This window comes from Haliaeetus leucocephalus, unplaced genomic scaffold (assembly GCF_000737465.1).
Source record: "Haliaeetus leucocephalus isolate CR32 unplaced genomic scaffold, Haliaeetus_leucocephalus-4.0 Scaffold668, whole genome shotgun sequence".
Lineage (NCBI taxonomy): Eukaryota > Metazoa > Chordata > Aves > Accipitriformes > Accipitridae > Haliaeetus > Haliaeetus leucocephalus.
In genome coordinates this window covers 4,088,628-4,103,037 of record NW_010973104.1, presented here as the reverse complement: position 1 = coordinate 4,103,037, position 14,410 = coordinate 4,088,628, and the positions used below count along the sequence as shown (strand labels likewise).

The following is a 14,410-nucleotide window of genomic DNA, read 5'->3' as shown; positions in this document are numbered from 1 at the left end:
AGGGAAATGACCTGTTTAAAGGAAAACGGCAAGAAATACTGTTTTAAATGGGTGACTACATTTAAAGAGAGAGGAGAACCGGCAGGATGGTGCAAAGCAGGTGTCAGGGACCTGGAGCCATGCTTTCTGCTGAGACAGTCTTCTCAGCAGCCTGCTGGAGAGTGATGAAGCCTCTGTGCCATGAAAAGCTCTCCAGGCCAAATGCACACTCCCTGAAACAACTGTGCCATGGGGTCCCCCCAAATCCTGTCAGCCCCCCAAAACCCTGCTCATGCCTTAGGGAGCGACACGTCATGTTATTGCAGGAGCAACCTATGGATCAAGCAGTGATGAAGATTATACAAACACAGAGCGATATACAGGCATTGCATCCCCAGAGAGATCCCTTCCAAAACACTCGCCACTGGAGCTCCTTTGGGAGTCCATAGACTCCACGCACAGGCAAGGCAGCTTGCTCTGCCAGTCCCAGGAGGACTCCTTGTATTGCTGCATCTGTGAGGGAGGTGACCCTCCCCAGTTTAACTCTTCATTCTTTTTCCCCACCCTTCTTTCTCTACTTTCCTCCCATAACAATAGCCCCTGCTTGGCTTTTCTTACCAACTAAATTCCCTGGCATGAACTGAACAGGTTTTGGTGCTAAGAAGTTTTCTACAGCGGTAGAGATATGGACAAGACTGCCCCAAAGCACAGTTTCTGCTAGAAACCCTGTAAACCCCTTATCTCTGAGTAAATCAAATATATTCAGTTAAATACAGAGCTTTTAAAACCCACACCTCACTCATTCTTCAGATTTCCATCACCATATTCTGGCAGGCTTGGAGATGAAATCCTTTGGCTGCCACCTACATGCAGCTATTGACCCTTAGGCATGGATCAAAGTGACTTGCCACAGCTTTCTGATATAAGGAAGAATCGGAAGATTGTTTTTCTATTTGTCCACAAGGTCTAACACTCCTGTGCAGACCCATCTTACTGCAGATACACAATAAATCCAATGCATCCAGCAAGCCTCCACTCTGTTCTGCCTTGGCTATAGAGCAGGGCTGCAGTGAGGGTAAACTGAAGGCAAGAGGGGCTTGGTGCTTGTATCTCAACTAACATTGTGGTTCCGTTTCTTCCTTCATTCCAGGTGGAGGATGGACAAGCTGCTGGAGGAGAAATTCATGGAGGATTATAAAATAAACAGCCCCCACATTTGGCTCAGGAAGCCCGAACACCGTTACTGAAGGCTGTGAAAGTATATATATGGATACATATGCATCAGTTGCCCTGTTCTCATACTTTTTCTTTGGCACCTGCCTCTGTCCCCATCCAGGCAGGATGCTGGGATGCTTTCAGCCTGACTTCATAAGTCCATTCTTGTCCTTCAGGCACTTGGGTGCCTGAATGTCAATGTAGGTGTCTAATACCCCAGATGCAGTCTCTCCCTCTCTCCCATTGTCAGGCACAGGCTGACTCACGTCCCCTTCCTCACTTTCCATTTGGTCATGTCATTTCTAAGCTGCCTGCCTTTCCTATTCCCCACCCATGCACATGGATTTATTTTTCCCCAATGGCCATGTCTTCCCCTTCTTTGAAATCATTCGCAGAAAGCTAACGTCAACTTGGTTTAATTAAAGCCCCTGCATGTTTATCACGTCTTTAAATCATTTTCTTCAAGCAAACTTCATATGAAGTTATCGCTTTGTCAAAACATGATCCAAAACCACAGCTCAGGGCACAGTGGGAAGCACACAAAGGGAGAGCTGAGTAGCTTGGGAAGTTTGGGTGAGCTGTTTGCTAGAAGCTGCCGAGCCCACCCCTCCAAGACCTTTATTTCCCCCTGCGGCAGCTGTCATCTGATCCCACGCTTTGGCTTTGAATAGGGCTGTCTGAGGATGCCAGATGTTGGGAACAAAGGTCTAAAAATAATCTTTCCAAATAATCATCCCATCTATCATTCAAGGAGAGCGTGTGCTTTGTGTGAACATGTGAGCCGAGAACCTGATCTAACTTTGAGTGAAGAAGTTCAACAGCAGCTCCTGGCTTCTGCTTGTGGGATCCTTTTTTTTTTTTCCCCCTTTCCCTTCCCAGAAGCTGCGCAGCGAAAAGCGGCTCTCACCAGCGATCAGCCCTCACTCTCCCTCCCTCCCCGTCTCCCTCCCTCCTTGCCAAGACTCTGAATCGTCTCGATCCTGAAAGCTGGGCTCCTTATTTGATTTCTCCTGGGGAAAATGGATTCCAGGGTACTATCAGAGATGCATTTCTGTAAAAAGATCTTCACTGCAGCCTTGTGTGTCTTAGTTTTGCTGCCAGATTCGGGCTGTGCAAGGAATCTCTGGAAGCGTGCTCTACATCTGAAAATGACGGAGAAATACGATGTGAGTAAACTGTGGTGGGGTGATTTGGGGGGAGCTGGGTATGCTCAACGTGAAAGGGGAGTTTTCTTTACATGAGTGTATCATTTTAGAATAAGAAGTATTTGAATCTGCAGGCTGTCTCTTTATAAAAGGGTTGCGTTAAGTTTCCCAGGCTGTACTAAACTTTTGCCACCTAGCTGCTGCAATGGGAAACTTGTAAAGCACACTTGGAACAGTGAGAAGACATTGGTAAGGCTGCCGTCACTGCTTTTCCTAGAAACTTCATAGGGCAGCAAGGGAAGCATGAATGAGGAGAAGGGGAATGCAAAACCTACATGTCTGGAGATAGATTTAGTGAAAAGAAGATAAATTGATTTATTGTTTAGAGAAGGGAGGAGGGTTCCCTGCCCCGTTCCTCCACTGCCTTTTGGAGTAACTTTGGGTAAATGTTTCCAGCTCCTAGTGATAATGTGCACTAGAGGGATGGTGGCATTGCCTAGCGTTTTGTAAATCACTGGAGCACAGAGACCTCCACATCCACAGTGTCAGAGTAACGTGCCGATCACCTTAATGGGTGTAAGGAGCCGATCAGAAAAATCCATTCTCGTGGCTGTACCATGCCTGGCATGTTCACTGGGAGCAGAGCTCCCCTCTGCTGCCCACACCCTGGCAGCTTCTCAGTGGCACTGTCTGTCCCTGCCCGCTTTTGGCAGACTTGCATGGGGTACTGAGTGCAACCACCATTTCCAAATCTGCAGTGGTACTTACAGCAGTAGTGCTGGAATTGAAACTGAAGCAGCAACAAATTACTGTGAGTGAAGAAAATGATGGTGCTGGGTCTTGTTCTGGTATGTCTGGGCCAAAAGACTATTAGAAATGGCCATGGAGGAGATGGGAGGGGAAAAAAAGGAAAATAATTTGATAGTTTGACTTTCAGGACCTGCTGTTTAGAAAGGAAAAAAATTTGAAATTTTTACTTACTCCATTAAAGTCCCCTTAGAAGCCAGCACTGACCCAGGGCTTCTGCCCCTTGAATCACTTAGATGGAAGCCCCAGCCGGTCTTTTTTCTCATGCTTGGGTTTGATTGCATCTTCCAGCCATTGCATGTACATAAACAGGTCCTTGGTGTCACATGGGGATTCCTCCACCTGTTTTCTGCAGCCACATATAAGAGCCTTTAATTTAAAAAGGATGCTTTTTTGCCCATGACATCTAGAGTGATGTTTGGAGACAGCTACATTTGGTTTGTGCAATTGCTGACTCAGAAGTGTGACACAGATCTTTCGCCTGTGCTCAATGAACTGAAATACGGTGCCCTTGTCTCCTTGAAATTTTGCAGAAAACATTGTGCTGATGTTTGAAAGGCACCCCAGTATTTTACAACATGAAATTTTCTTCATTGTAGCTTCCCTTAGGACCGGGTATCATCTGGGTTGCACTTTAACTGGAAAATGGTGACATGAAGAGCTGTGTTTCCTGCAAAATCACTCACTGGAAAGTGTATTTATTAGTATGTTCTTGTGTCATATTTCAATGCAATGCTCAAATTCAATAGGAGCTATGAAGTAAATGACCCAGAGAGATAGGATAGGAGTAGAACAGGAATTTACATGTTGATCTTCAGATAATGCGCTCTGTAGAGGCACAGAGCCTGCTCCCCTGGGGATATATCCTCTTCTTTCAATCTGCAGTTCTTCAAAGGACTGTTTTTTCTGGCAGCCATGAATCCAGGTGCTACTGATCTGGCAAGCTCAGCTAGAATTGCTCACATTGACAGAAACATCTTATCTAGGGAGAACAGAAAATGCTTTTCTTTCTCCTTCTTCTCAAAGCCTTGTAAGGAGGAAGGCGTCCACTCTCCATCCCCTTATCCATCAAGAGTCTGTTTTGGCAGCCCCTCCTGTTCCTCAGGGAGAGGCTTTCTTTTCTACCAAATGCTGTATGTTCCCTACAGTTCGAAAATCAGAGGCTGTGAGTGGAACAGCTGATTTGTGAGTCACTTGGATAGAGGGATACAAGATGGAGGTGCTTACGACAACACGCAGCCATACAGAAGATGGGCCATAGACATCCCTGTGGGACCTCCAGAAGGACACAGGCAAGGTCTGCAGAGGGAGGAGGCAGTGAGGGGTAGGGAGTTGACTGAGAGTTATGTCGTCTGAGTCCATAAAATCTGAGTCTACGGCAGGAAGAATGCATCCACCAAACTGCTGGCCGCAGAACGATGAGCAGGTGTTACAATGAGGAGCTGGCTTGAGGTGTAGCCAGGAGTTATTTATTAAGGTGCCTGAGGAAGGGTATTGGTTGGCAAGGAGGGGTCAAGGGGGAATTGAGAAGGGAGAAAGAGGAGAGGGAATACAGTGAGAAGAAAAAAATGGCAGTCACAGTGCAGTGGAGGAGCTGGGCTTCCAGCTTTTGGGAAATCCATGCATTTTACAGCCAGAGGGACACTTGTCCAGTTCAGTGATTTGCAGCTGGTATTCTGCAGCCCCCGCACAGTCTGTGAACTGTTCCCAAAGAGCAGAGGGAGGGAGCTACCTGGGAGTGGGCTTTAATTCATTATCAAGACACCCATATGTCTATTGGGAAAACCTGGGGCAGTCTTGATTTTATTCCAGTTTCGGCTGCATCAAGCATTTTCGAAAAAAATCCAGCCTTCTTTTATAGATTTCCAGAAATGAAGAATCCCTTGCAGCTGCTGTAATGTTCTTCCAACAATGTATTTACTCTCCAGCTAGCTGTCATAAATCAACGCTGAGATACCCTCTTGTCGTGGTTTAACCCCAGCCAGCAACTAAGCACCACGCAGCTGCTCGCTCCTTCCCCCACCCCAGTGGGATGAGGAGGACAATTGAAAACAAGTAAAACTCATGGGTTGAGATAAGAACAGTTAATAATTGAAATTAAAAGAAATTATTATAATAATAGTAATAATTGTAGTGAAAAGGAAGATAGCAAAAAGAGAGTGAAATATAACCCAAGTGATACACAATGCCATTGCTCACCAACCACTGACCGATGCTCAGTCAGTCCCCAAGCAATGATCCGCCAACTCCCCCCAGTTCATATACTGGCCATGGTCTGGAATACCCCTTTGGCCAGTTTGGGTCAGCTGCCCTGGCTGTGTCCCCTCCCAACTCCTTGTGCCCCTCCAGCGTTCTTGCTGGCTGGGCATGAGAAGCTGAAAAATCCTTGACTTGGTATAAACACTACGTAGCAACAACTGAAGACATCAGTCTGTTGTCAACATTCTTCTCATGCTAAATCCAAGACACGACATTATACCAGCTACTAGGTAGAAAATTAACTTTATCCCAGCTGAAACCAGGATACCTCTTCATCTACCAGATTAGCACACCTCCCATGAGATTTCTGTCGTGCATATGCCTGAGAGTAACGTATGAGCGGAGCAGCCCTCAGCCTCTCCTTTGAAACCTGCCCACACACATACAAGCCTTGCACTGTATTCCCTGCTTTCCAGTCCTCTAACTGCTATTGTGCATCTTCTTCGAGCCCACCCTAATTTTGCAACAATCTTCCAGTACTGCAGACACCTGAACCGAAACTGCTAATCCAGAGTCAATAGCAGGAGAATATTATTCCTATTGTTTTGGTCTTGTCCTTCAGTCTGATATTTGCAACTTTGATCACTGATGATCTGTGTTCTTGCAGGTCTTTGATAAAAATATTGGAGGGCTCTAAATTCCTCCTGACTGTGTATTGTTTCAGAGAAAAGGTGGTTTATGGGCAGTGTTTGGAAATACCTCCCAGGGGCAGAACTCGCTGACCAGAGGCTGGGAATAAACCTCATGTGTGATCTCAGGGGTGGCCATGCAGAATATAAATTAGCAGAGAATTGTGCTTTGACACAAGCCAAGGGTCCACTTTCAGGCACAAATGATAGACCAGATCTGGGATTTTTTGGAAGCAGACTGCATCGCACAGTTAGTATTGAAAATACGGCTTGAGACTGAGTGATTACATTCAGGTTTGGTTTTTCCTAGTCATCTTTACTGACCTCCAGGGTTCCTCAGCTGAACTCTGAACTTTTCCCCTTACTTTGTTTCTGGATATCTCTAAGGCAGATATTGTTATTAAAATGATTTAATAAGTCTCCATGGGAAACAGCAATTTGCCTCCTGCATTGAAATATATTCTTAAAGAAAGAAATTTTGACTGTTGTCATAATCTATATAAATAATAAATCTGAGCTATGCTCAGAGCCGAACTGTGAATCCTGGGAGAGCTTTTAAAAAGACCTTGTAGTCCATACCTGAAGACATCCTTAACCAGGCTATTTTGGGAATGAGGGAATCCCACATTCCCACTGGGATGGTTTATGTATACATAAACCAGTGGCAATGGTTTTGTTAGATCAAAGGTGCAAAAAATATTTTTTTGACTATGAGGTTTTGAAAGAAAAGGATTTCAGAGCAATAGGTGAAGAGAGAAAATGGGCAGGGAAATCATGAGGTACAAAGTTACTTGGCTAAAAATGTTGTATTGTTCCCAAACGGAAATCTCATTCATTGAGCCAACTGTTCATTGCAATTTTGGCTTCTTGGTTTCTGAATCATCTGTGAAGCAACTGCAGTAATTGTTTGGGGTTGGGTATTTTTTTTTTTTTCATGTATCCATTATTTGCCAGTATTATTTTGGTCACATTTCAGTCTGCAGCTGACATTTCAAATAACAGAATAGTAAACTGTGACCTTCCAGGATGAATGCTCCCTCCAACAAGGAGACCTGTTAAATGTTTGGAACTGCACAGACTTACTGTTAAATGCTGTCTTATATCCCAAAATTATACTTGGTCCAAGCATCTTCTCTATTTAAAATCCAACAACAGCAAAATAAGTTGAACTTGCAATATCTTCAATTCAAAAGCACGTTATTTCAAAGCTGGAGTGTTTTCAGCTTTTGAGGAATGGGATGATGTGATAGCTTACACCTTGGTTTACACTTTAACATTGAAAATATCATCAAAATTAGGAAGTATTTTTTTTTTCAAACCTACTTTGTGGCTCAAACAGCCTATCAGTTCATGGGAAAACAGCCTCATGGAAGGGGGTTTGAGCAGTTTCTTGTTCACTGAATGAAAACAACTAAGGAAAAAGCAGAAGAAAATTGTTTATTGATATTGAGAACAGGGCAGGCTGATATGGGGAACAGGGCAGGAGGCTGTCATTTGTGGAAATATTAGGAACTCTCTGTCTCTCACACACTGACACACACACACACACATTATTTAACCAGTTACAGATATAACCAGGATATGGATTTTCTTTAACGTAAACCTTGTAACAGAAATTGAAACTTTTAATCATCCTAACTTTTCTCTACACTTCTACATTGGCTGACACTCAATCCCTGTGCAACCAGGCAGCGGAGAAACTTCGCTGCTCTCCGTTTCCCCCTAGCTATGGCTCAAAGAACAGAGGCCAGCTTTGGTGTAAAAACCACCACCTTATCAATATGATTCTACACTATATACAATGTGGAAGTAAAATTTCTCACTTCAGTACCACAATATACATCATTGTTTCTTTTGGTGTCCCTTGGGATTGCCTTCGTTCTCTACATTACGAATTATGCCAAGGGAGTGTAGATGATATTCTTTTCACCGTTAGGGATAATTGATTGCAGCTTGGTCACACGTAGTGTGAGCCAGCGGTCAGTCCCCAGGGCAATGGACCTCCTGGAGCCTCTCCTAGGACATTTTTTTGGACGGGAACATGTGTGGACACGCTGTTTCGCAAAGGCACACATGCTCCACAGAAGACGTTGGAAGGTTTCAACAATGAGGATGTAGCAGCATGTAGATAAAGAGGGATATTAGTCTCACCTCAAATTTCTCCATAGCTTGATGGTGAAATTTCCTAGAGACCCCCTCAGGGACGGTTGCACCATGTTGTTTCTTGGAATAACAATCCCAGTTGTTCGTCACTGATTTCGTAACACAACAGTGATCAGGCCAGCTATATATAGCTCTTAAACTCAACAGCCTGCTAGCAAGTGCACAGCAGCACTCAATTCATATGTCTGGCTAGATGCTGATCTCTTTTAAAAGTGCAAATCCAGAATCCATCTTTTGATTTGATTAGAGCTTATTAATGTTTGTTAATAAATCTGAGAACTGATTGCCCTGCGTACTTTATGCTGCTCTGGGGAGCTGAGCTCAAGCCCAGAGATGAGTAGTTTAGCCATAGGTGAGAAAGGAGTGGGCTTGGGTGATTCACCTCTCCGTCAGAGGGAGTTGGCTTCTTGCTAAAATGTCACCAGTGTGAATAATATCTCAATGCTGCCTCTTATGAATGTTTCTGGTAAAATCCTGTGCCTGTTAGTCCACTTTAAATCTCCCTTGTCCTTTCAGTGTGCAGTGAGCAGCTGGGCTCCTTTCTGCTCTAGTCAAACACAGCCTCATTTTCTTTGGGATTAATCTGACATCACCCGGACAGATCTCACCCAGATCAACTCATGCTTTAGAAATGGTCTCTAATTTAACAATCCAGGACCGCACAGTAGATAAGCTTGAAAGACTCCCCTATAAGTTCTGGTCCAGAAGAAGGTGATGAAGGTAGAATGAGCCTATTGAGGAGACAGGTGGTACCTGGGGCATTAGTTCCAGGTCCCATTTGGGGATGTAACCTCAAAACAATACAGCGTCCTCATTTCCACTGCTTTACTATCAAAGCGTTTTGGTGTGCTCATCATGAGGATGCCTGGAGTCTTTCTCTCTGTTTCTTAGACAAGTATAAAAGACTTTAAAGGATTTTTTTTCTACCTCCTCATTGTCATTAGAATAACCTTAATTGTAAAATTACTTCCACACAATAATTTGGTGGTTTGGTGTTTCCAAAGCAGTGTGCTAAGGTGATCATATAGCTCTCTCTTCAGTGTGCCAAAGACAGAGCTGAAGGAGCTGACCGGTTAATTCTCCTCTCTAATGAACATTTGAAAACCACTTTGAAAATCCCTCTTCTGTTTCAACTGATGAGATGTTTGGTATTCACCTTATGCCAAACCTTTGTTTCCTTTCTTTTCTTTGCAAGGATTATGAGTACCCTCTTCATTCTCACAGTTCCCACTACCAGAAGAACGACCGCTGCCCCCCACCGCCCCAGACTTTGCCTGACCGAGCCTGCGAGGTGCCCAGCTGCCGCTCGGATTCAGAGTGTGAAAGGCACAAACGCTGCTGCTACAATGGGTGCATCTACGCCTGCCTGGAATCCGTACAGCCACCGCCAGGTAGAGTGGACCCAGCGATCAAACTGGTAGAGGAGCATGCAGAAACAATGGTAGTCATCCCCACGTGCGTTGGGTCTCGGGTAGGAAGCATGGTTTGAGTTGTGAGTTGAGGATAAAGCTTTGGTTCCACACTTCTGATTTCTGGGATGATTGCTGAATCGAAAAATTATCTAAGGCCAGCTGGTGTTGCAAAATTCCCACGAGCACAAATGGTAGAAGTCACTTGAGGCCAGTTCTTGTCCTGGGATTATATATTCAGGAAAAGAAAGAATCCCAATCTGAATTAGTGCGCACAGAAGCGAGGCAGCCATCTCATCTGATCCGTGCCATGGGAATGGAAGATGGGAAACAACAGCCGCTTTGGCCTTTATGACACCAGGTTCTTGTGGCCCTGGGTAACATGCATGGCTCTCTTGCCACTGGAACAACAAAAGCATAAATATAAGTATCTTGCTGAAAACTCAACTCCGTCCTTCAGGAGCCTGGCAGCCTCATCACTGGCTGTTAGAGGAAATCTGTTACTTTTCCATAACTGTGTGCCCTATGGCTACTCCACCTTGACTCTGCTTCCTTGTTTCTGTCTTTTACAGTTTTAGACTGGTTGGTTCAGCCCAAACCCCGCTGGCTGGGAGGAAATGGGTGGCTTTTGGATGGCCCAGAGGAAGTCTTACAAGGTACAGTACGTTTCACTGTCTTCTCTGTGGTATCGGTAGTTATACAAAGGCACTAAATAATACATTCATCATACACAGGGCCTGCCAGGGATATTGGGATGCTGGGGCTGCTGGTGTTTGTCTGGAGTTTCCATAGGAATAACACTGTGTCATGGTGGGGGCTAGTTTCTGGTGCACTAAATCAGTTGCTTTTTATGGATATGGCTTATCCAGCAGAGCACTAGGAATGCTCCAGGCAACTGGATTTGTATCCATTCTTGAAATAAGTAGAAATATATCTTTTTTTTTTTTAGAAAAAGGCTTTGTCAGCATACACATATTTTCTGCCAGCTTCCTGATAGACTGTAGGCGGACTTGGATTAGGACATCTTTTAATCCAGAGTGGCCTCATCGCACAGATGCCTTGGGCTGGGGCTGGGGCTTTTGGATCTGAAGGCTGCTTTGAACAAGAGCCCTGGCAAACTGCTGCAGAGTTGTGTCAAGCTGACATGGAGCTGAGAGCATCTAAGCTTGGGGACTGCTAATGAGATTGGGCTTCTCAGGTTAATTCCATAGGGAAAGGTCTTTTAATTAATTTTTTCCAATACCTCAAAGTGAAACAAGGAGGGAGTAGGGAGGTGGGAAGAGAAGTTTCCTTCTACGAGACATTCCCAGATGTATGTATGCCTGAGGTTCTTAATTTCTTTGTGGAAAGGCTACTCCAGCTTTTGATCAGCTTTAGTCAGACACAGGTAGTGCCAATAAATTACCCCCTCTGGTCTTACACAGATGGTGTGAGACCTGCCAAACCTTGACTCTAATCTATTACGGAAACTCCTAGTTCTTCAAGAGAAAATTCTGCCTCCAGCTTATTGGAGTTGCACTGCTAGAAATAAGATAAAATAGGTTCCTCCTCATCCATCCTTGTCATGCTTACATTATTTGTCCTTATCTTAACACCTTCATCTCAGCTTGGCAGAGTAATTAGTGAAATAAAAACCATCAGTCACGGCATGAGAATTACAGAAGAGGTCCTTGAAATTAAAATCCTGGCAAATGAAAGGGTGGAGTGTCCCTGCATAGTCTGTACATTTAATGGACACAAACACTGCCTGTAAATCCTGCTTTACTTTCTTATTCTGCTCTGCACTTGCTGGATATCCAGTATCAAGGTGGCTAAAGCCTCCGTTTGTAACAGAGGATGGTACTGCCTTACTCCATAGTGAGTCACATGTGAGGTTTAAATACATCAGTAAGTTAATGGGTGTGGAGCAAAGAACAAAGCAGCAAACTGCCAGCTTCCTGGTCACGTTTCCCTGATTCCTCACCCAGCCAAAAACACTGGCTAGAACAGACTTATGACTGCTTGGAGGGAATAGCCGTGAGGAGGCACCAACCATCAGTGCGAGCATGGTAGGCAGCGGTGGTCTGTCTTCATCATGCTCCAGCCCTTTCGCAGATCCAGCACAACAGGCTGTGGGAAGGGCGTCATTACAGGTAATCGGGCTGACCTGCACTCCCCATATCGGGCTAGATACATCAGTTTTTGTTTAAGGTGTGAACTGGATCACCTGCTCTGCCAGGCTTCTTTGGAGATGTTAACTCCTTGGTGGCCTGGCATGGGAAGTAGTCTGAGATCCTGTCTGGAAGGAGATGCAGAAGGTAGCTGTGTTGTCATATTTTAGTTATCTGTGGGTGTTAATCATAGAATCATAGAATGGTTTGGGTTGGAAGGGACCTTAAAGATCATCTAGTTCCAACCCCCCCTGCCATGGGCAGGGACACCTTCCACTAGACCAGGTTGCTCAAAGCCCCATCCGACCTGGCCTTGAACACCGCCAGGGATGGGGCATCCACAACCTCTCTGGGCAACCTGTGCCAGTGCCTCACCACCCTCACAGTGAAGAACTTCTTCCTTATATCTAATCTAAATCTACCCTCTTTCAGTTTAAAACCATTACCCCTTGTCCTATCACTACATGCCCTTGTAAAAAGTCCCTCTCCAGCTTTCCCGTAGGCCCCCTTTAGGTACTGGAAGGTTGCTCTAAGGTGTCCCCGGAGCCTTGTCTTCTCCAGGCTGAACAACCCCAACTCTCTTTCAGCCTGTTGCCATAGGAGGGGTGCTCCAGCCCTCTGATCATCTTTGTGGTCCTCCTCTGGACTTGCTCCAACAGGTCCATGTCCTTCTTGTGTTGGGGGCCCCAGAGCTGGAGGCAGTCCTGCAGGTGGGGTCTCACCAGTGCGGAGCAGAGGGGGAGAATCACCTCCCTCAACCTGCTGGTCACGCTTCTTTTAATGCAGCCCAGGATAAGGTTGGATTTCTGGGCTGCAAACGGACATGGCTTTGTTGAGCTTCATGAGGTTCGCGTGGGCCCACCTCTCAAGCCTGTCAAGATCCCTCTGGATGGCATCCCTTCCCTCCAGCGTGTCGACTGCACAACACAGCTTAGTGTCATCAGCAAACTTGCTGAGGGTGCATTCAATCCCACTGTCCATGTTGCTGACAAAGATGTTAAACGGTGCTGGTCCCAATAGCAACCTCTGAGGAACGCCACTTGTCACTGCTGTCCACTTGGACATTGAGCCATTGACCGCAACTCTTTGAGTGCGACCATCCAGCCAATTCCTTATCCACCAAGTGGTCCATCCATCAAATCCATGTCTCTCCAATTTAGAGATGAAGATGTCGTGCAGGACAGCGTCAAATGCTTTGCACAAGTCCAGGTGATGTCGTCAGTTGCTCTTCCCTTATCCACCAATGCTGTAACCCCATTGCAGAAGGCTGCCAAATTTGTCAGGCATGATTTTCCCTTAGTGAAGCCATGTTGGGTGTCACCAATCACCTCGTTATTTTCCATGTACCTTAGCATAGTTTCCAGGAGGATCCGCTCCATGATCTTGCCGGGCACAGAGGTGAGACTGACTGGCCTGTAGTTCCCTGGGTCTTCTTTTTTTTCCTTTTCAAAAATGGGGGTTATGTCTCCCTTTTTCCAGTCAGTGGGAATTTCTCCAGACTGCCACAACTTCTTAAATATGATGGACAGCGGCTTAGCCACTTCATCCGCCAGTTCCCTCAGGACCCACGGATGCATCTCATCAGGTTTCACAGACTTGTACACCTTCAGGTTCCTTAGATAGATAGTCTCGAACTGACCTTCTCCTACACTAAGTTAGCCACAGACTAACTTAAAATCTAACTTTGCTGATATTTGTTTTACAGGGAGCAATTCCAACAATGTGGTCGGCTATGTGAAAAACCAGCAGAAGCATTTAGGCTAATCAAAGGTGTGCCTGGGTAAGTGTCCTGTGAATAAAGAGAAAGCTGGGTGAAAATAGTTGGTGCTTAGTATGCAATTATTTAAAGAAAGGGTCATTTGAGGGTGAAATTACCTCTCATCAAAAAGCCAGTGTAAGGACAGTACCTTAAAACTATGTGCAGGTACATACCTCAGGCTCCATGAAACACCTATGTGGACAAACAGATGGTGCTGTAAAAGTGTCTCAAGAACCTGTGGCATTGGAGATTGAGCTCTGCAAACTGTCCATGAAGAAGTTAATGTCTTTCCCACTTTTTATTTTCATTTCACAAGATGCACCTGATTTCTTTGAAGAACCTTTGCCTTGTGGGTGTTTAGAGGATGGAGTGACCTTCAGGATGAAAAATAAATGCTGCAAAACTTTGTGTGCCTTAAGACTTTAAACTTTCAGTTTAGGGACTTCTTATAATGCAGGTATAACTGCTCCTCCAAGACAAATTAAAAAGTTCTTTATTCTGGACTGACTGCAGTAAGAGTCAGCCTTGCAAATACTTAGGCACATGAGTGATTTTTGTGGGATAACTTTATGTGTGTGGACAGTTGCATTGAATAATGTGACCCAGTCATGTGAGCAAATGTACCTGGCCAGAGCAAAGCCAACTGAAAAAGCTCCGATCATTTAATCAGGCTTTGAATTAGGCAAGAATGAAAATATTTATTATACCAAAGGTTCTGTGCCAAGATGGTTTTGTCAACACTTTCAGCTTCACTTTAAAACTAACTTGAGCTTAACTAGCAGTTATGAAAACAAAGCAGTTCAGTATGTCTTTTATGTACCTACGTCAGGCTGACTGTTAAGATTACACAGCTACATAAGGACAAGATCTGTGCAAACATCCCAGGAAGGATAAA

The 14,410-nt window shown here is 44.9% G+C and overlaps 1 protein-coding gene across 1 annotated transcript; it reads left to right on the top strand.

Moving 5' to 3' along the window:
* The first annotated feature begins 2,213 nt into the window (after positions 1-2,213).
* On the top strand, positions 2,214-13,520 carry WFDC1 (WAP four-disulfide core domain 1). The gene is made up of 4 exons (XM_010579721.1): positions 2,214-2,360; positions 9,393-9,588; positions 10,179-10,262; positions 13,462-13,520. The coding sequence occupies exons 1-4, from the start codon at positions 2,214-2,216 to the stop codon at positions 13,518-13,520; spliced, it is 486 nt and encodes a 161-aa protein (XP_010578023.1).
* The last annotated feature ends 890 nt before the right edge of the window (positions 13,521-14,410 follow it).